This window comes from Pelecanus crispus, chromosome 3, assembly GCF_030463565.1.
Source record: "Pelecanus crispus isolate bPelCri1 chromosome 3, bPelCri1.pri, whole genome shotgun sequence".
NCBI lineage: Eukaryota > Metazoa > Chordata > Aves > Pelecaniformes > Pelecanidae > Pelecanus > Pelecanus crispus.
Genome location: NC_134645.1, coordinates 115,180,299 through 115,201,839, shown reverse-complemented (window position 1 = coordinate 115,201,839; position 21,541 = coordinate 115,180,299). Strand labels below are relative to the sequence as shown.

Genomic DNA, 21,541 nt, shown 5'->3' with positions numbered 1-21,541 from the left:
GGAAAGAAAATGTTCTTTTGTAGAAAACCCACTTTCTGTGGACGTTTTTCGGTGTGGTTTACTGGTTGGCAACAACCCCAGCCAACTCGGAGTATGACATTTCTATCTGAAATTCTTCTCCAGCTCCTGCAGTTTCTGGTACCCCGTTTCCCCAGCACGGAGCGACAGGGCCGTCACTGGGAGCAGATGTGTGCCGGCTGTCACAGAAACGGTGACAGGAGCCATTGGCACTCGAGGCTGTTCCAGCTCATAAGCACCGACGTTGCTTGAAGCCGATTTTGTTCATCTAGTCCTGTTAATGGCAACGCCTGCACACACAGTTTTAAAGCTCCAATTAACCCCAGTATGCAAACACGGGTTCCACTTTAAATGTGTTCAAGCCTCCTTTGACTTCAAGCAGACACAAGCATGCAGGTAATTGCTTCCTTGACAGGAGCAAAATTCTATACAAACTTGATTCTGAGCATATGCAAACCCACAACATCTGATTTATCCTCCAACTAGTTGTTAATCTTCAAAAGTATAAAACTCTCTCTTAGGTAGGTTAAGAATTTTTTCTTAGTTCTTGTATGTGCACATAAGAAAAAAGAACATATGCACACTTTGCCTGATTTTATTATGATCTATATGCACAAGTAATAGTTGCTATAAGGTTGCTCATCCATTATTTGAAATAACTGAGCAGTTTCACAGTCACAGAATTGATACATCTGACTTAAGAAAAAAAATTTATTTACTCTTAAAAAATAGTTCAAATAAATTGAACATTTAAAAGACTTTTATGATGTGTCCTAGGTATCTACAGAGGTCAGTATACTGGGCTGAGGGCATCGTAAAGCCTCTGTGCAGCCAGTTCCACCATTTCACGAAGCGATTCGTCATCTTCGCTTCCTGGCTCACAGTCAACTGTCTGGGAACAAAAACAGAAGTATGTTAGAACAACTAGCACTTCATATTCCTTTTCAGCATGCGAAGAATGCGCATAAAGGGAAACGAAAAAGTAGTCATGCAAATTGAACAGAAAGTTATCAAAAGTGGCACTGTGTGTTTTTAAATGCTCTGCCAACATGTAGAAGAGTTCAGAGAAGAGTTATGCAAGTCCTGCTGACGAACAGGAAGCTTAATCTCGCTTTTTATGTTTGATTAATAACTTGTTTCAAAACTACTATGTAAAATGCATTAAGTTCTGTAGATTACATTTGATTCAAAATCAAATAAAACCACACAAGGTTCAGTCCTTGGAGATTTCACTTTATCTGTGAATTCACCCACGCTGTATTAAGTTAATACTGTAAAACACGTGCATTCATCACAGAGGTACAGGCACCTCTACTCAGGGAGTCTCCGCATTGATGTTCCCACACCCATAAGATTTTATAGTATTTACATCAAAATAAAACCCCAAAGAGATTCATTTATCACTAAAACGAGTCTTCCTAGAGAAAGATGCCCAACCCCAAACATGCAAGTTCATCAACATTCAAGCCAATCTCCTGACCGCTCTATCTCAAAGGGCAGCTTTTGCTTAACAATACTATTCTTGATCCTATGGACTTTCTAGCCTCTAAGACTGTACCTTCTCTAATTCAGTATTAACTTGTTACACTTCTGAACAAGTAACTCCTTTCAACCATAAAGTTTTTTTTTGGGGGGGGGGGGGGGGGTGAGGCATTTGAAACAGCAAACATGCATTTGATGTTATCTAACAATGCTGTTAAAAGCATGTCAACTCTAAGAGCGCTGCGTTAAGAGTTAACGTGGAAAAAATAAATCCACATGTCCCACCACATAGTCAGACCTATGCTAAACATTTTTTTATTTTAAAGCTATTAAAGTTTTATAAGAAGATACATAGGCACATAAAGAAGGACAGATATCTTGACAGATGCGTAACAGAGGAAGAGTATGTAACGTAAGTATTACAAAAATACACAGTGTTGCAGTTGAGTTGCTATTAGGGTTTCTGTCAGTACACAAGTCTTTTAGCAGTAATGACATATATAATATTATATGAAAATGAAACCTAACTTCTTGATTAAACAGTACGCATTTTTTTCCAGTCTTGTTACTTTTTTCTCTATTGCAAGAGCTCTTTTCATCAGTCCTGTATTTTTCTGTACTATGTATACACTGAAATGTAGCATATGTTTATTAAAAAACTAAAAAAAAAAGATGACACAGCAAGCTTTGTGTGTTAACCACAAAACTGTAACTCACTATCCTCTTCAGATAATTAACATTCACTTGTTTTGTTTCAATATGTAACAAATTCTGGGCAGGGACCAACCTTTTCTTCTGGGTCTGCAGAACACTTAAAACATTTGTTGTGGTCCCTAAGGACAGCATCTAGGAGCTACTCCAGTGGAATATATTACTACTGTGGATAGTGGTAATACATTACATAGTTTTAATACATTATTAATAATGACAGAAAGTCAACCCATTAAAATCCTTAAGGACATGAAAGACATGGTTTTAACCATTCTTTACAGTTCCACATTGTTCAAATAACTAGGTGTGATAGCTTCTTAAAGCAGCCTTTTGACATGCATGACATCCAATTCTGAATCTAGCTAGTAAATTAATTATTTTTTTTTGTATTTCATGCTTTCAATTTAGCTACAAAAGGATCAAGATGATAAAAAAAAATTATTAGCATCATTCCTACTCTGTGATTGTTCAATTATTCAGACCAGGACCTATGTTTTAACAGCATTAAAAAAAAATTGTGGGTTAAATCAGTTTCTCCTCTACAATCTTTCTTTATTCATTTTTATACAAGTAGAGAGCTGCTGAAAAATACTGTGTTTTCTTCCAAATTTACTGTATTTGTTACATAAACATTGCTAGCATTTTTTTAATGAAGAAAACTCTCTAGCAAATGCTTCTGTAACAAGCTCAGCTTGCAGGCTGGATCAGCATTTCTCTCAGAAAGGCTGGGTACTGATCGGCTGATGAGAACGTAAGTGAAATTAATGGAAAGTGAATAGGCTTAAGCTGTTTTGATACCAAATACAAAAACACTTCCTTAGCAAATGGGTACACGATATTCTAGGCAGCACTGTATACTAGACTGGAAACTCACCTCTGCTAAACAATAGTGCACACAAAAGCAAGTGCTTTGCTCTACATACCCGAGTGTCCAGTGAAATGTTTGCAGTCTTTCCATCAACCGTGATGCACAGGACAGAGCCATCTTTTGAACTCACACAGTCTTCTCCAAACATATCCCTAAAACAAAGATCTATGCATGTAAGACGTGGCCGAACAGCAAACGTACGCTCTTCTTTCTATTAATCTTAGGCTTCCAAAGGCATTTTATCAGCCGAGTATCTCCTTTCAGCAACTATTATTTAACCCACTCAGATATAATTAACAAATACCAATCTAAATTATGAGAGTGGGTGTCACATAACAGTAAGTATTTTACCAAAAAACAACCTCATCATAAATGAAGGGAAGGATTCCTTTGATTTCAAAAGAGGTAAGAGTTCTACCCAAATAACAGAACATACATCAGAGTAAGTTTTAAAAGAGAAGTGGTCCAAAATGGTATTTTCATGAGCATTCGTAGCATAATTTTGGGAGACAACTTAAAAATTCGCTTCTGGAAGAAATAACTGGGCCTTGTATTCAAAATTTTAATGATGCTGAGAACTTTTTTTACTGCACCTCTTTCTTTACTTAATTCCTGGCCTTCACAGAAATTAGACTGAATTAAATTTGCACAATGTATTTTTAAGTAACTGTATCTTTAAACTGTATTATACTAAAATTATTGCATTTACATGATTAACAGTGATCATTTTCCTTTAGAAAAATATATGCCAACTTACTGAAGCATGATCTCCATTCTCTTCCTATACACATCCATATCTACTTTTTTGGAAATCTTATGTACTGCAGCTGAAAAGAAAAAGTCATTTTACTTTCACAGACATTTGCTGGGAGGGAAAATTGGCTAATTGATACAGTCTGGTTCCTAATTCACTTTCATGATAAACAATCTAAAAGCTGTATGAGACATGTATACTTAAACTTATTATAAAGAAAATGTATTAAAAAAAGAAGGAAGAGTCAAGGAATTACACACATTTAAAATTTACATTCCCTGTACTTATCACATTTTAAAATAGACAGCTTTGCAAGTCTAATTCTCACTTCCTGATTCTCCTCTTCATTGGTAACTCTCACCGCTTCTCACATTTCCTTTACTTAAAAGTGTAAATAATCCACTTTCATTTTTTTTTTTTAATAATCACTCAGTTTGCTATTGTTATAGGAAAATACTGCATCATGGAAGCTAGGAGCACGCAGGGCATACATAAAGTAGAACCGGACAGCAACTGTGAGTAGCAGTAACAGGCACAGACATTCCTGGAATGTGTTTCAGAATACAGAGTTTGAAATAAAAATAATGATATTGGTTTTATACCTGGTTTCAAAATCAAGAGATAGTTTAAAACAAGTAATTTGCTTTTGAAAATTCAAGTATTGGATCATTAAAGGAGTAAGAAGTCTATAGGAAGAGCTAGTAGTGAAAATCACTACCTGTTTCACTGATGAATAAACAAAACAGATCTACAACTAGAGTTTATTTAAAAGAACTAGTTTTCAAGACTTCTAAATCATCTGAAGAGTTGAGAACTGAACACAGTGGTAATTAGAGTAACTTAGAAATTCTTTGAAGAAGGCAGAATTTAGTAAGATCTTCGTAAGTAAAATAGTAATGTATGGTCCAAGTAATGATGCAGGTAGTGGCAAAAAAAGTAATTTCAAACCCTAGAAAATAGAAAAAAATTCCCTTATTTTATTTTGATAAATGGATTATCGTTAAATTATCTTTGTTACTGTGTTGCCAAGCTGCCAATGTTTATCTTCGGCGGCCAACCCAATATTCAATACGTGCTCCAGATTGTTAGCACAGTGACATACATGTTCAAAAGCAAAACAGTGGAACAAAAAATATAAACTATCATCACCAGTAATCCCAACAAAATTGCTGTGATTCTTGAACAGCAACGTCAAACCCAGTATCTGATGATGCTATCACTACCCAATAATATTACTTGGCTACAGGGTCTGCATAAGTGTAATTGTGAAATTAGTTTGACTTTTTTTCAGCATTGTCTACCTAACTCTTTCTGATGAAGTCATAGGAATACCACTCATTAATGGAAATCATAACTTTCAAATGAGAAACTGAACTATTTAGATGAGATATCATAAGTTGTTTATACACAAAAATCTAAAGTGAGTAGTAGTCAACTTATTTTAAATAAAGTCACATTTTCCACAGTCAGCTACCAGCTGCCGTATAAGAGAAAGTTTCAACAAATGAACGTGTTACAAATAATGAAGACCAAGTTGTAATTCTGTTTTTAAGTAGCAAATCTTACTCCCTAAGAAGTTTCATAAGGAGAGGACATACAATAGTGGGACTGCAATCTATTGCAAGGCATTATATCCCTCTAATGCCTCAGTTAAATAAGCATACACTAAACTTACTACCTTTCTGTATTTTGGGGTTTGACTGAACTTCCAGTATCACTGTTGTCACGGTGTCCGCATACATATCATTAGCAGGATTTGCCACCCACTAGAAGATAATTAAAAAAAAAAAAATCATAATCTGAGCTCATTATTTGGGCTGAATGAATAATGCAACATAAAAACAATGCAGTATTCGTTGCACTCTCCTATTTGCTTTTCTCTTAATTCTAGCTTCAAATGACTGTCATACGTTTTACACCAAACTATTAACTATTTTTAACTTGGTATATTCCAGTAACTTCCCAATGAAAAATTCAAGCTGTTGAATGTTTCTGAACATTTATGAAATAGTTATTAATTACCACAAGTATTTGGGGCAGGGAGAAGGGGGAAGGAGAGAACACCATTTGACATTATTTCCAATTACCGTTTGCCAAATAAAAAAAAGGACACTGAATCTGCCATGATACTCAAGTCATGGCAAAAAGAAACTAGCAGTGGCTAAATGAAACAAGATGCATCAACACAGGACAACAGCTCAAGTGAAACTTTGTTCTAACTTTCATTCTACCTGTCATCCAACAGAAAACAACTTAAAATATTTAATTCTTCATGACATCTATATGATACTATTTTGCATAAACTGGAGAACAAAATACTTCTTTCTCCCTCACCAATGCCCACCTCAAGGACTGCCATGCCTGGTTCCTGGATCACAGTAATATTTTTGAAAACCTTCAAGGCTGGTTTTTGTTGGATTTCTATTTCTTCTACATCACCTAAGAAGTGATAACAAATGGTTAGCAAGGATAAAATTATACTGAAAACAAGACTAACTTTATCTGCGTTAAGAAAATGGGTCATTTTAAGAATGCTGTGATTATCATCACAACTGCTCACAGCAGCTCACAGTTAATTTCTAAGCCTGAAGTGCATACTGTCTTCCCTTGCCTGACAAAACTATTTTCTTTGGCCTAGATTGTCTGGGGTTTTTTAGTATGTAATATTGGCCATTTTACTTGTTTTGAATTTTCATAGTTGACTGGCTTAGTACACTGACACACATACACCAATGAAAAAGAAAACAAATGAGAAATTCCTCCATTTGAGGAATTACCCAGCTCCTCTTGTACCCTTAAAGGATAACCCACTGTTTACATAAGCACAGAGGATGAAACAAAAGTATTTGTGTGCCAGGTAGCGCTCAGGCTCCGAGACCTGAACACCAACTGAATGCAAGTTCCGTCTTCACTAGTGATATGAATTAGATTCTGACACTAGAGAAGAAAAAACAAAAATCCTCAGCTTTAAATCTGGGAAAGGGTCCTACGAAGTGTGCGTGCCTTTAATGAACTAGGACAGGAGTTGCCCCCATCCTTTAAGAAAGCTTGACAGAGGCACTGGGGATCACACTAGTGGCAGATTTAAATGGCTTCTGACTGAAAAAGCCAACAAGGTTAAATTCTCACCTCTCGGGGAGGTACAGAAGAGGCTGTCTGTCATAAAGGAGGACAGAGCTTTTGTTTTTATTAATTGGATGGCGTTACCCATTCTATTTGGGGGCTGGAGATAAAAGATCAGTTAATAAATTTTGCATCAGAGTGGCTATGGTATTCACTTTGGGGGCTGACAGGAGATAAAAATCAGCCTAGGCTCTGTATTACTATATACTCATGATTTTGTAATAAAACTACAGTAGAATCTCCCAAAAAGGATGCATCATACTCATGAACTGGGTCTGGCAGAAGCTGCATAATCTAATGAAAGCTGTAAAATATGAAACAAACTGTGGCACTTCAGTTACTGACAAAGAAGTTTCCACTCAGAAGACCTCTGAAGACTTTAAGTTGTTTTAAAAGTTGACCATTATAAATCATGAACATGTCTTTCCAAATACGCACCGGTAAGTTTTTGTAGCTGGTAATAAAGCAGATTAAAAGGGCCAGTATATGGAATGGCTTGTGTCTGTGTTACAGTGCTCATCGCCAAGTCTGTATAATCTGAAAGAATTTTTGAAAGTATGTATTAAAAATTATCCCTTTGAATTTGTTTCCTAATAAAATTGTCACCGTAGATAAATAATGCCATCAACTCATTCAAGACAGAGGGTTAAAGGGACAGTTTGTAAACAGGAGGGTGGAGGGTCTGTTTTAAGATAAATAACATTCGTGGTTAAGAAACCAGCAAGAGCTTGTTACTTTATATACCCATTAAAGGCAAACAATTAACTAGGACAGTCAAATTGCTTTTCCCCAAGCTCTTCCAACATTACTACTCCATTTAATTATTCTTCTATTTTGAGAACAGATCAATTTCTTTAGTAATAAATAGCATAGGGGCAATACACAATATTTTCACTGTACTGTAGCTTTTTACACTAAAAACTAATGACATTTTAGAAACTGGCAGGACAATTGATCAAAGTGCTCTTCTGTACTCACTGGCATGTTTTATGCATATTCTTACAGAGGAGGAAGTTTTAAGTAACCATAAGGGGAATGGAATTTTGCTTCTTTTACAGAAAGAATAGGAATTTTTTTAAACTTCAGTGGACAAAGAATTGAGTGCCTTGCTTCTTGCTCCAACAGTTCAGAACTCTTGGCAAAACCAAGCCAAACTAAAACAAAGATGTTCACTAATTGCTTATCAAACACAAAATTACAGAAAAAACACCAGTATTGTATGTGTTTTAATGACAGAAGAAGGATACAGTAAGGTGGGGTTTTTTTTACCTACTGAGCATATTACTGTCTGTACTTACTAGAGAGGTCACATGGAGAAAGGATGTGATAGTTAAAATTTCTTTTAACTAGGATTCCAGAAATTCTCTGTCCTTGCTCCGGCTTCTTATCTGCTAAAGATCCCATCACCTGGAAAGAAAAAACACACATAATGCAACATGGCAATCTGAAGTATGCATAGCTTAAAGGTAACTGTGGAGATGAAATACGGTTTCCTTAGAAAAATCAAACATTATATAAAATTAACTCTGAAAATAAAGGAAAGTCAGAGTAACCAACAAACATTCTGAGATGTAACACAAGAAAAGGCTGGAAGAGTGAAGAGCCAAAAAAAAAGCCACCAGAAGAAAACCCAAAACCAAACCCCAAATACAACACTAAACCCAAAAAACCCACATACTCTGAGTCCCTGGAAAACATACACGATCCAAAACCAATTAAAAACAGAGGCCTGGAAGACAGTGTAGTTTTTATCCCAGAGGAAAATACTGTTGTACAGACAAGAAAATATTAATTTCATACCTTAGCAAGTTTTTCTCCTCTGAAGTTTAATGTCACAGCTTCAGTATTCCTAGGATTATGAACTTCTATATGAACTTCATCATTATCCTCATATTCCCTTATCAATGCTGCTTTCAATCTGGCCATTTCATTCTGCTCACCGTGAACTAAAATCTATAGAAAGACAGTTTTCCTTTTAGCAGAAATTATTTGTCCAACCAGACAGGTTTAGTAAGCCAATCACCTGAGAAAATGGCCATCTTGTACTTCATCTTTATAAAAATGTGATTTAATGACTTCACAATATGTGAAACGTTAGCTCAATTATACTACATACAGTTCTATGTGTGTCTTTGAATTCTATGCATTATTCAAAGGCCTAGATTTCACGACCCTGAGTATCAGTAGAAAAATACATGCAGGTAAGCAGAACGCATTACAAAGATTCCATTTAACTTTTCATACACAAACACATTGTTATATTATAAAAGGGAAGTATTAAGTTCAATGATAAAAGTTACAGCTGGCTTTACATTTTTGTGTCTGCATGTAGATAAACATACATATAATAAACATGCAATTCACAAGAGTATGCTTATTAAGTTCACAATCTTCTTTGCCAAGTTAAATCCTCTTTTCTTCTGCTATGATTTGTTTTATTTCCTATCTCTGCTTGCACGCTGATTCTTCCCCAGTCTCAGCAAGTTTCAGATCCTAGTCCCCATTTTCATATTCTGGTCCTTCACACCTCCTGCTCCCTGTGATTTGCTTGTGCTTTTGCCTCCAAGAGCTCCCTTTGTCTTTTGCTGCCTGCTACATACCTTCTTTCAGATCTGCCTACTCTTTTTCAACCAATGTTTTCTCGCTTATTTTGGGGCAAATTCCAGTGAATTATTACAATAGCAGTGTCCCCAACATAATGTTGTCCTATACTGTATCTTACTTGGGCAAAACACTGCTGAAACAGGTTATGGGCCATACCACTTTCTTGAAAGTCATCCCCAGTTGTCCCACATGCAGACAGTCAAGAGCAAGTTCATCTTTACTTTGCTAAAGTAACATGATGAAAAATGGTTAAAATCTCCACCTTTTATTATTCAAGGCAGAGGGATGCTGGCTACTGCTAGACACCAGTACCTGCCTTGATGACTCAAGGCTGTGAACTGGTTTGATGAATCCCACTCTGGAGAAATGGGCAGCAGGCATACTAACCACATGTGGAGGTTTCAGGGCCCGGATAAATTCACTAGTTTGTTGATAATCTGTGTGAGCAGAGAAAGAAATGTAATCCACAGACATCTTCAGTGGGAGCTTTTGCCCTGACATAGTTGTGATCTCTTCAGGTTCAGACATGATGTGCTAGAAAAAAAGAGCACTTTATTTAAAGAACTGAAAGCCTCCTTCAGATGCCATACACCTAATGCTTTACATTCCAAAAATCAAGGAAATAATATTGGCAGCCAGGTTAAACGTGAAGAACTGAAAAAATCTCTCAAATTTCACAAAACACACATTCACAAATGAAAAAAGCATAAGCAACACACACCATTTCATCTTTTGCATCCCCAGCAGATCTGGGAGATTATTCTTCTTCGAGACACATCTCTCTCAAATTTGCATTGGAATTATAACAAGTGCGTGATTTCTATCTCTAAAGGCAAAACTAGATGCTATGGTTGCCCTTAGCAGCTGGAATTTGGAAGGAAGGATTTTGTTCTCTGCAACCAGACACTGGCACAATACATGCAAAGCAGTATGATCTCTGATACATAAGTAGTGTTAGATTTAATATCAACTCCTCTAGAATTAGTGTTAGAGATGCCCTCTCAAAAAGTTAAATGGTGGAGGGGTCTCAAGATGGAGAAAAGTATCAATCATTCTTTCTCATGACAAGACAACTGCTCCTAGAAAAGATTTTGTATAACATCACTAGAAATGGCCACATGCCATTTTTTTGTGTTTTCTGTACTTTTCATTAGTATTAGCCAAAAGCAATTAGTTTTGACTACATAATTATGCGTACCTGACAACAATCTTCTCAGTAAATCCAAATAAAGACACTTGCTACTAGCCAAATCTTTTCAAACGTAACACGCATACTACTTTGTATTAAGAACTCACGGTGCATTAACAACTCACCTTAGCAAGCGTTCCTTCAACACAGTACCCTGCTATAATTACTCCATTTCTCTTATCTGTGCACCAGCTCTCAAACAACTCTCTGGATAAACCACTCTGCATCATACCTGGGGAAGCCATCACAACACTTGGGCCAATATCATCAAAATGATCCATACTCTAAATGGAAAAACAGCAAGAGTATCAGTTACCGTAACTCACTTTATGAAGGACAGCGTAGCTGCACCATTGAACAACGTACAGGTAGAGCCCTATGTTCCCAGATTATACCCCATCCTCATAAAATGTGCCCTTTGCAGGAAAGTTCCTCCTAGTGATGCCATAAGGAGCAAACTATAAGCACAGGGATCTATAGTAGAAGAAAAGTTAGGGCATAAGCTCCCCTCAACCAGCCCTCTAAACACTGGAATAGCAGAGAGCTCAGATGTAAACCTGTATCTAATCAATCTATTAGGACAGTAAACATGCAAACTATTCAGCAAATATGAACTCTTCTGTCACCCTTCCTCTTTTGTAAGACAACCTTATCTCAAGCTTACCTTCAGATTACTAATATGCTTGAAAACAAATGGATTGTTGATGTTAATTTGCTTGCGGATTTTGTCATTCATGGCATTGACATATGTCTGATAAACTGCCATACATTTCTTTGCCAAAGAGGAAGCATAATATATAGGGATATCATGGAGTTCAGGATGATTCTGCCAGTATTCATCTAAAAAACCAAAAACAATGAAGAACAACAAAAAAACCCAACCACCAAGCAAGAAAACACACAACCCCACCCACAGCGTTGTCTCCAAAATGCATGCTTCTCAGAAATGTTAATACTTCTTGTAAAACAGATTTAGCAGCGGGTTTTTTTTCATTCTTATTACAGAAAATCACAATCCCAGATTTTTTTTTTCCATCTGCTCTACTAAAGAAGAAAAAGCAATCACCTACTAAAAACGTATACAACTAGTACAAACAAACAGCCAAACAAAGAAGAAAAAGATGAACTTCAGGTATTTTTGGTAGGTCAAGTTCCAATCAATCACCAACTTCAGCTACAAGGTATAAAGTATACATGGTATTACACAGCAATAAATCTACATTTACACCACTGCAATAAAGCTGAAATGTCTCTGTCAAATATTAATTATACATCTAACAGCTAGGGATATCTGCACATAGATATGTTGGTGAGAATTCACTATATCAAAGTTCTGTAAAACAAATCCATGGAGTTCAAGGCGTGAAGGTATCACCCAGTTATCAAGCCTGGCTTCCTGTCTATCACGAACAGTTATATTTTACAAGCTTAACTGAAACACAAACAAGAAAAAAGCCTCCCCTAACCACAACTTACTTCATCACCAATGACAGTAGCCATGACCTTTACTGAACACAAAGAAGAGATCTGAATGCAGCTATACAAACATAACTTATTTGTTTTCCCACTTGGATACAGGCCTGCTAGTCTAAACCATATTTATATTGCGTAAGTGAGGAACAAGCATCCAAAAATAGAAGTACACTCTTTTGGCTGTATTTGTACATTTCAAATGATACGGCTTTTACCTAACATTTTTGATTTGCAGACAAAGCTTTTCAGAACATGTTGGAGAGGCTCACTGCCATGACTATTTTAATAAGCTCAAATGTAAGGTGGAAACAGCCAGTGAAAGGTAACCAATAGCAGGACTTAGAGTGACATTAAAATACTGCACCCACTGTCACAATTTTCTACTCGATAACGCAGTATTTTATTTTTTGTCAGACACTTATGGAAAGAACTAAAACAAACACAGAAGCTTGCGGGCTCAGTTGTGTAGGCATGTGAGATGCAATTGCATTTTCTACCTAATTAAGCATCCAATTGTGTGTCTAGCTCTACTAGATGTGTTTTCAAGCTTATCTTTAGGAAGTCACTTTAATATCTACACACAGCAAGGAGAGGCAAACAAACTAATGGCTACAAGAGATTTAAAATGTTCAGCTTTTGTGTATTCTATAAAATAAAAAACCTCAATCACTAGTAAGTAGTAAATAATTTGACAACATCGAATACTACCCCATGCCTAGATCCAAATTTCTTATCAACATTTGAACAGACCAGTAACACACTGAAAACATTCTGGTTCTAATGGTGAGCTAAACTGAAATGGAAAGTGAGACAAGTTTCAAGTATTTTAGGTAACATTTTAGATTCAACATCCCTAAAAGTAAGTATTTTAATTTTGAGATAGTTATCTTTTGATCTTGCCAGCATTTGTATGAGCAAAAAGACTAGTAAAAAAATCATGTAACATAGTATAAATTAAATGTGCTAAAAGGAAGCAAAGAAGCCTGGAAATAATTTACTTAAAACCTGTTTTCTCTGAAGTACCTTGTAACAACTGCTTACATATTTTATGTGAAGTGACTTGTTATGATCATGTGTAATTGCACCCTGCCCTGCCCCCCCATTTTTGCTCTTCTTAAAGTCTAATTTGCTTTCCCATTATCATTAGGACTTTAGAAATGCTAGAAGTGTCTGTTACGGTCTTCTCAGCTTTTCCTATAAAGACTTCATATAGGTTTGTGAGTTAAAGGGCAAAGCTAGTGAAACTTTGGAACAAAATGTATCTTTTTTTAGCAATATTGTTTACATAGAACAGTCATGTTTTGACTGCTTCCTTTTCAATCTGTAGTAACAGTTCCTATTGCTGAAATCCCAGTTCAACAAGATTCAAAAGTCAAGCACATATTACCATGCCATTACCTTTTCCTTTCTAGGTGTCCTTTCTGCCTCACAAAGCAGAACTGCCTGAGTTAGTCAATTGGGTTTTTTCATTTGAACAAACAGTATTAGATATTCTAAGGTAATTAACATGCTGAAAAATGGCTGAAGAGTTGTTTAAAAAAAAAATCATTATACCTGCACATGAAAACATTCTCATTTAACTTTATATGCCTTTTATTAAGTGGAGCTGGGAAGGTACATACCTAAAATTAAAAGTAGTTCTTGAGCTCGACCCAGGGCAAACACAGGAATAAGACCTCTACCTCCTCTATTTACAATGTCGTGAACGGTGTTACAGAATCTCGCCTCTCGCTCTTCCCTTTTTTCATGAATATGAGTACCATATGTGGATTCCTACATACAAAGAAACTTAGTATTAAAAGCACTGCCACAGAGACTAATTCCTGATCTTCTCTGAATCCAACAAGAAAATGCAGAAAACCGTAATATGTTTTTACCATGTGGGGGGCGGAGGGGTAAAGTGAAAAATCAAACCCACCCCAAATTCCCATAACCACCCCCACCAAGATAATCAAGATTTCTGCTCCCCCAAGTCCCCTCCAGCAATTTGGGAAGACAAGACTGGGTCAGGGGGAGGGGGGAAAAAAAAAAAGTCAAAGTATTAATTTTTATGCTTCTTTTAAGAGGTTTCAAATTTAACATACTTATTTTCCTAACTGGAAATGCTGTCACTGCTTTGATGAGTGGGTTATCACATTAACATGGCTCACTAGTGGTACGTGTGCCAGTTTAGAAACACAGTCTAAAATACAGGAATTACACAAAATACAAGTTTTTGATGTAATTTAAGATGAAATAATTATCAGTTACAGAAAGCAGTTAGAAGGGACACAAAGAATGAAATAATTTTAAGCATTACTCTGAAAAATCTTACTGTTAATTTCCAAATTCATTTGGAATGAATTTGAAACAGTTGCTTTTAATGTCTCCCCTGAGTTTCTGATTTTCCAAACATGGATTCAGAATAAAACCATTTTGCTCAGAAAACAAAACCAAAAAAAAAATATGGAATAGCACTCAGGGCACCTCCACCCAGGAGAAATTCTCAACAACATAGTTGGAAGTAGGCTAGGATCTACTACAGAAAGGTATCTGGCTAAACTGAGGTTTGTACAATACATCTAGCAAACACAAGCTGAAACCTAGTAAATCTCCCATCTTGTAAAGGTTTGTCTAGAGGCTTAAGGAACTTCATCAAAACGATTGTAAAACAAAAATTAGACTTTTTAATACAGTGAAAAATGTTGGAGTGTTCTGAACACCTTAGCATTTGGATATTTAACACAAATCGCATACTACCATTAAACCTCCACTGTTTTTCTCATTCCGTTTTAGCTCTAAGTAAGTAATAACCCTATACTTATTGTGCTGGTTTTGGCTGGGACAGAGTTATTTTTCTTCACAGTAGCTAGTACAGGGCTATGTTTTGGATTTGTGCTGAAAACAGTGTTGATAATACAGGGATGTTTTCATTATTGCTTACACAGCATCAAGGCCTTTTCTGCTTCTCACCCCACCCCACCAGCGAGTAGGCTAGGGGTGCACAAGAAGCTGGGAGGGGACACAGCCGGGACAGCTGACCCCAACTGAGCAAAGGGATATTCCACACATGACATTGTGCTCAGCATATAAATCTGGGGGAAGAAGAAGGAAGGGGGAGATGTTTGGAGTTTGTCTTCCCAAGTAACCGTTATGTGAGACAGCCCTGCTTTCCTGGAGATGGCTGAACACCTGCCTGCCAATGGGCAGTAGCGAATGAATTCCTTGTTTTACTCTGCTTGCATGTGTGGCTTTTGCTTTACCTATTAAACTGTCTTTATCTCAACCCATGAGTTTTCTCACTTTTACCCTTCTGATTCTCTCCCCCATCCCATTGCAGGAGAGTGAGCGAGCAGCTGTGTGGGGCTTAGTTGCTGGCTGGGGTTAAACCACGACATTATTAATTACTAGTTTAAAGAAATAATTTTCTAGAACTTACAATTATAAGAATATCGGGTTTAATATTGGGAATCTCAGCTGCCATCAGGTGCCTGTCTTCCTGTCTTGAGAAATCACCTGTATATAAAAGCTATGAGACACAAAGAGAAGCAGTTATTCCAATTATAGGTCAGCAGTCTTTAAAAAGCTGCTTAAAAAAAATATCATTCCTATACAACAAAGACAGTTTTAAGGAATTTATGATAAAAAGGTCACTTGTACTTCAACTAAAGACTCTTCTGATGTGGACAATGTTTACAATATTAGGTCAATGGTACTACAACACAAATATTTTAACCAAAATAAATAAAAGTATTTCCAGCAGTACCTTAACTGCAACAGCATTAGGTAAACAATTATTAAGATTTTTTTGTTGTTTTGTTTGGGATACAAAGGTGCCATTTTCAGCATTTTGCATACATGCACTGACCATTAAGAATTGAAAACTGACATAACACAAAATACAGCAGGTCCTAAGTGGAAGTACAAAGTAGATAAATCAGCATTTACATATCAGAATGTAAACGTAATGAATAATACAATAAAATTACTTTAAAAAACATCCTTCTAAGATTTTCTGATATTTTAAAAAAATGCCTGTAATCTAGCAGATTTTCCAAATGGAATGCTCATGTTCCCCATTACACCAAGAAGTCATTTCTAACTGTTAGTAATTTTTAATGGATTCTTAACTGCAGGGTGGAACGCAGCTGTGCCCAAAACGATGGTTTCAAAACTGAACATTTTTTACTTAACAATCATTCCACTGATGAAAATGTGAATAACAACAAAACATATAGGCAGCAGCAGCAGCAAACTGGTCTACAGGTAACTTACTATCACATTCCTCATTTGCTTCACAGGGAATTAAATAAGATAATGGATGTTAAAACCCAATCCATTTGAGTCATGCATAGTAAGAGGGAAATCTTTCTCCATCATGCCTTAATCACCAAAAAAAAAAGGCAGTAAGATACCAAACTTTTATTCTAATCATTGTAAATACAGTTCTACTTCTATACTTCTTTTAAACTTTAAAAATTCTCAATCACTATAAACCATGAACAAAGTCTGACTAGACAGCAAGCCTCAGGACCACCATCTCTCTCTCCTCTTCAAGGCTGTATGAAACTTTTCTTGGGTGGTGATTACCCTACTGAACTCTAATTCGTGAGATTAGTTTCAAGTATCTGGTTTTGACACAGCACTGTCTGTGATTGTATGATGACTTATTTAACCTCTGTGTCTAAACTTAATAATAAGCCTGTTTCTTTAGGTACTTTAGTGTAAGCGTGTTATGAGAAAAATATAACTCGCATACTTTGACAAATGCCATTTAAGCACTCAGACAGGCAGACATGGTAAATCAAACTACAAAACCAAACATCTGTTTATAGATTTTACTAAAATGCAGCTTCCGTAAAACTGCCTCAGCTATCAGCTACCTCTGAGCAGACCAGCAAGGAAAACTACGTGTTTACGGGTTCCAAGTCTGAGTCATAACCCACTCCCATAAAATCCGAACATTCTACCTGGTTCAATAGATGTGTCACTTGCTAGTTCTAATCAATGAGAAAATAGGTGATCTAAGTCAAGGCCTCTCACCTTGACTTGAGTCCAAGTCTATTTGACAGCTCCAGCCACAGTGGTGGGGCTTAACAGACAATAATAAATAATGAATGACTAAGCTAGAATTCAGGCTTGATTTCAACTTCATAATAAAAAGAAAATACCTTCACACCAGCTATTTCAATCATAAACATGGCTGCTCCCAGAACATGGCCTGCGTGGTAACACCAGAATTTGATTCCTGCCACCTCTTTCACTTCATGGAAGTTGATGGTCTCAATCTTGTCCATGCTTTCTTCAAGGTCTGTTTCTGTATATAGCATGTCATCCGCTGATATATTACTGGATATAAGTGAAATGGCTAAATATCAGCTCATCTTACCAGCTTACATTATATAACAGTTGGAAAAAAGTGTTCCTGGATTTTTCCCCACTGACAGTAAGAATCCCATGCAGCAACGCTATGTCTCCTCCATTAGAAACCAAGTCCAGGTACACCTAAGCAGAATTAAAGTGTCTGTCTTTTGAAAGGCCATGCCAGAACAGCCTTTTCAGTTCGTGATCTGCTCTGTATTTGTCTAAAAGTACCAACAGATTCCCAGCCCTGGACAGAGGTCTGACACTCAGCTTGTAACAGCCCTCAAAAACCAAACCAAACCACAATTCTCCCACTGGACCAGAACAAACAAGTTAAAAGAGAACTGTGTATCAGGTTACTGACCAAAACTAGAATCTGCTGCGTTGAGATATGCTCAGTACCATTGCACTCACATACAAAAGACGTGTCAAGGCACGTAACAGAAGAAAAAAAGAGGAAGAAGAAAAAGAGGGGGAAAAAAACCCAACATGTAAGTAACAGAGCATTCTTTGCACATTTGCTTACATTTAATATTTAACTTGACCTTGTCCTGTAGAGTGAGTTGTATCTTTAGGGGCTTAAAATTCACTACTTCTGTGAGGCTTAAGAAAAAATATAGACATTAAAAAGCATAAGAACAAAAGAGTGTCTTATGAGAGACAGGTGGGGGGAAAAGGGATACTATTAAAGGTCCAAATAATGCAAATGAGAAGAATGAGAGGAAAGAAGGAAAGCTTTTTTTTGATTGATAGGAAATTATTTGAGAGACACATTATCCGTGAGGCAGTAAGATGATTCGTTACTTCTAATCCAGTTATAATGTTGTTACTTGTGGCAACATCCAGGTTCATCCAGCCACCTTTGGTGGCTTCATCTTAAGTTTCCTATTGGATATATAGGCAAAATAATTAAGGAGTTGAAGAGACAGCCCATGGGTCAATTTACCTGACTTTGACATAGTCTGAAAGGAGCCATCTGTAAATAGCTTTTGTGGCATGAGTCATAAACGTCCTTCCTTTAAAACTCGTTTTCTGCAAAAACCACGGTAAAGCCCCACAGTGATCTAAATGGAAACTTAAAATAGACACACAAATCCAATTAATACATTAACATCACACAACACTAATATATAATATACATCACATAATTCACTACTTCACCGGATTAACATAGTGTCACAAAAATCCAGAAAAAGTTTTCAACCTTGTTGTTAACTATGCTGGTCTATATTCTGTACATGAGTGACTAGAAACACAACTAAGAAAAGGTAAGAAGAAATTCTCCATTAATTGCAAAAGTTTTACCCATATACTCTCAGAATTAACTTTTTTGTAATTTACATATAAATTTAGAGGGAGAAAAATAACAGGACCCAGGAACACAATAAATGTCTAAGATACAAGAAAGCTAACAAATGTGATCCTAAGTTTGCATGTAGGACACTATGGATTAAAACATGTACTAAAATAATTTTATTTGGCCACACTTCTAATTTGATCTGTCATAAGGAAGTACTTTTGAAATACAGGCAGAACAAGCATATATCAACGAAAATTCAGTATTTTATAGAGACCTGGTTATGACTGGTTAAGTCATTTACAAATGGCTCTCCTTGTCTCCCAGCCACTAGGCAATATTTAAACCACAGTCAGTGCTTGCATAAGTCTCTGAGAACCTTTTTCTTTCAAAGCCAATAGTGCAAAACCCACAACCAATACTTTTCAGCAGTCTTTACGTAGAAAAGTCATTCTAGAAGCTGTCACAATGGTGTTAAAGCAGGCCAGGTTATAAAAAAGTCAGACATCACAGCAAGCTCCAAGGAGAGCTGTAATGTCAAAAGTGACTGAACACCCTTAATTTAAAAAAACTCGGAAACTAATATTTTGCCATGCCATTATTATCTACATAACACCTATTTTCAGCCTCTCTTAATAACCTGCAACTCAACACAGCTCAGACCATGACCTCAGTATATTTGTTCTTTTATGTGCAACTTACTGACTAATTAGGAGGAGATCAATCTCAGCAGGATCTATCAAATCAATGTAAGGAAGAGCATCCATTCCCTCCAGTCCAGGATGGATTCCACAATCAAGCTGAAAAATGAAAGTAAGTTAAAGCTTCTAATAGAACGTATTAAAAAAACCCCTCTTCCTCTTTGGTCTAAAATATAGTTACTAGCAACTAGTAACTTTTATCATCATGCAAAAAAAGTATTTTTTCCATAAACATTACTTTTAGCATCAGATTTCACATCTCAGGCTTCTGTCTAGATGACTTATCTCCACTGGGAAGCTGAACACCGTTCAAAAGATCCCAGTCTTTATTTATAATTTTGTACCTATGCAAGCCTTCATTCACACTTCAACAATACTTGAATATATAGAACCAGTGTATGCAATTTATTTCAGCCACCATCTGAGAAGACAGCTGGAAAAGGGAAAGAGAACATGTATGTGTTTACATGTGACTGTTTACACATAACTGTAGGTTAGACATTAGTCTTAGGTTCCACTGAAACCTAATGTGTAAATTTTAATCTACGCTTAAGACACATTCTGTTTGGGGATATGGATTTATTTTGCAGGTCAGCCTCTGTCATGCCTACTATCATATATGCTACATTGTTCCAGAAAGCAACAAAATGTGTCTCTTCTAGCACAGTGGCCAACTTCAGTGAGGAGGCTGAATTCAACCCGTGACATCTTTTTGTGATCCGAAGTACCATAATGACAGGGTGTACAAATACATTCATGCAATAATTACCATTATTTTTCTTCCTTTAAACTCCAGAATAATGCATGATCTTCCTACTTCTTGGCCAGCACCTCTGCAAAAGGATATCAAAGTCATCAAAATTAAAACAACCCACAATGTACAGACATAATTGTAATGTGGGATTATTTTTCTGTGCAGAAATAATGACTGCACAGTCCTTTTAAGCTCAGATATTTAAAGTAACTGGACAGTTATATTTATCTCAATGGAAATTAGATGCTATGTAACACTGCAGGAGTAAAAAGAATCTGTTTTGGGAAATGCTTTTTGTCTCTTCTTGGTTTTACTGCACACCTGCACCCTCAGCTCCCAGATTAATATAACGAATTGAAAATCTAATTAAATTACTTTGGGCTGAATGAGCTTGAAGTAGCATCTTCAAGTTGTCCAAAAGTCAACTCTTGTGATGCTACCAGAAACACCTTTAAACTGCATTAGCGTCTTTACCAGAGAAAAAGGTCAACTTAAAACACTACAAAACCCGCAAGTGCAAGAAGCAAAAAAGCAGCTTTTTGCTGAGACAGCACTTCAATATCGCATGAGGCGACGACGCAATGCTTCCAACCGACTGTGACAGCCGTCCCGCAGGCTGCGGGCTGCCTGCTCGCTGGAGAAGCAAGCAACGAAAAGACGGAGAAGGGGGGAAGCAGCGCGGGATGTCAGCGCCTCGCACACTGTGTCCCGCGGGCCGCCCGGGGCCCGCTCCCGCCCCGCCCCGCCGGTCGCGGTGGCACAACCGGTGCCTAGGGGAGGCGCCGGCCGGGGGCACGCAGCCCCCGCAGGACGGGGCTTCTTCCCGCGCCTCTGGCCGCTGGGCTGGGCTGGGCTGGCCCGGCCCGGGCTGTCCTGGGCTGGCCCGGGCGGTCCTGGCCCGGCCGCTGCCCGCCCGGCGGCCCCAGCCCCGCCGCCTCCCCGACACCCGAGGGGGGGCCTCAGCCTCAGGCCCCACCGCGGGGCTCCCGCCGTCGCGCCCGCCGCGGGCGCTCACAGGGGCCGGATGAGCAGCTGGTCGCTCTCCTCCGCCGGGATCAGGGCCTCGGCTTTCCGCTTCGCCGACATGGTGGCGTGCGCCGCGGCGGCGCCCGGCGCTCTCCCCCGCCCGCCTTCCTGCCTTCCGCCCGCCTTCCGCTTCCTCCCCGCCTGCGCCTGCGCCTGCACCTGCGCCTGCGCCTGCGCCTGAGCCTGCGCCTGCGCCTG

The 21,541-nt window shown here is 37.7% G+C and overlaps 1 protein-coding gene across 3 annotated transcripts; it reads right to left on the bottom strand.

Moving 5' to 3' along the window:
* Positions 1 to 783: 783 nt before the first annotated feature.
* On the bottom strand, positions 784 to 21,403 carry CPSF3 (cleavage and polyadenylation specific factor 3). 3 transcript variants are annotated; one of them, XM_075706974.1, is made up of 18 exons: positions 21,333 to 21,403; positions 20,333 to 20,396; positions 19,565 to 19,662; positions 18,512 to 18,640; positions 17,373 to 17,550; positions 15,641 to 15,730; positions 13,845 to 13,995; positions 11,414 to 11,589; positions 10,875 to 11,033; positions 9,948 to 10,094; positions 8,757 to 8,909; positions 8,255 to 8,363; positions 7,395 to 7,493; positions 6,178 to 6,272; positions 5,512 to 5,599; positions 3,837 to 3,906; positions 3,135 to 3,231; positions 784 to 910 (listed from the first exon to the last, which is right to left on the bottom strand). In XM_075706974.1, exons 1-18 carry the CDS (start codon positions 21,401 to 21,403, stop codon positions 809 to 811), a joined length of 2,076 nt encoding a protein of 691 aa, XP_075563089.1. In that variant the 3' UTR covers positions 784 to 808. The 3 variants fall into 3 exon arrangements, with proteins under 3 accessions (XP_075563089.1, XP_075563090.1, XP_075563091.1); XM_075706975.1 differs by lacking the exons at positions 19,565 to 19,662; positions 20,333 to 20,396; positions 21,333 to 21,403 and having other exon boundaries at positions 17,373 to 17,518; positions 18,512 to 18,595; XM_075706976.1 differs by lacking the exons at positions 19,565 to 19,662; positions 20,333 to 20,396; positions 21,333 to 21,403 and having other exon boundaries at positions 17,373 to 17,422; positions 18,512 to 18,595.
* Between the last annotated feature and the right edge of the window lie 138 nt (positions 21,404 to 21,541).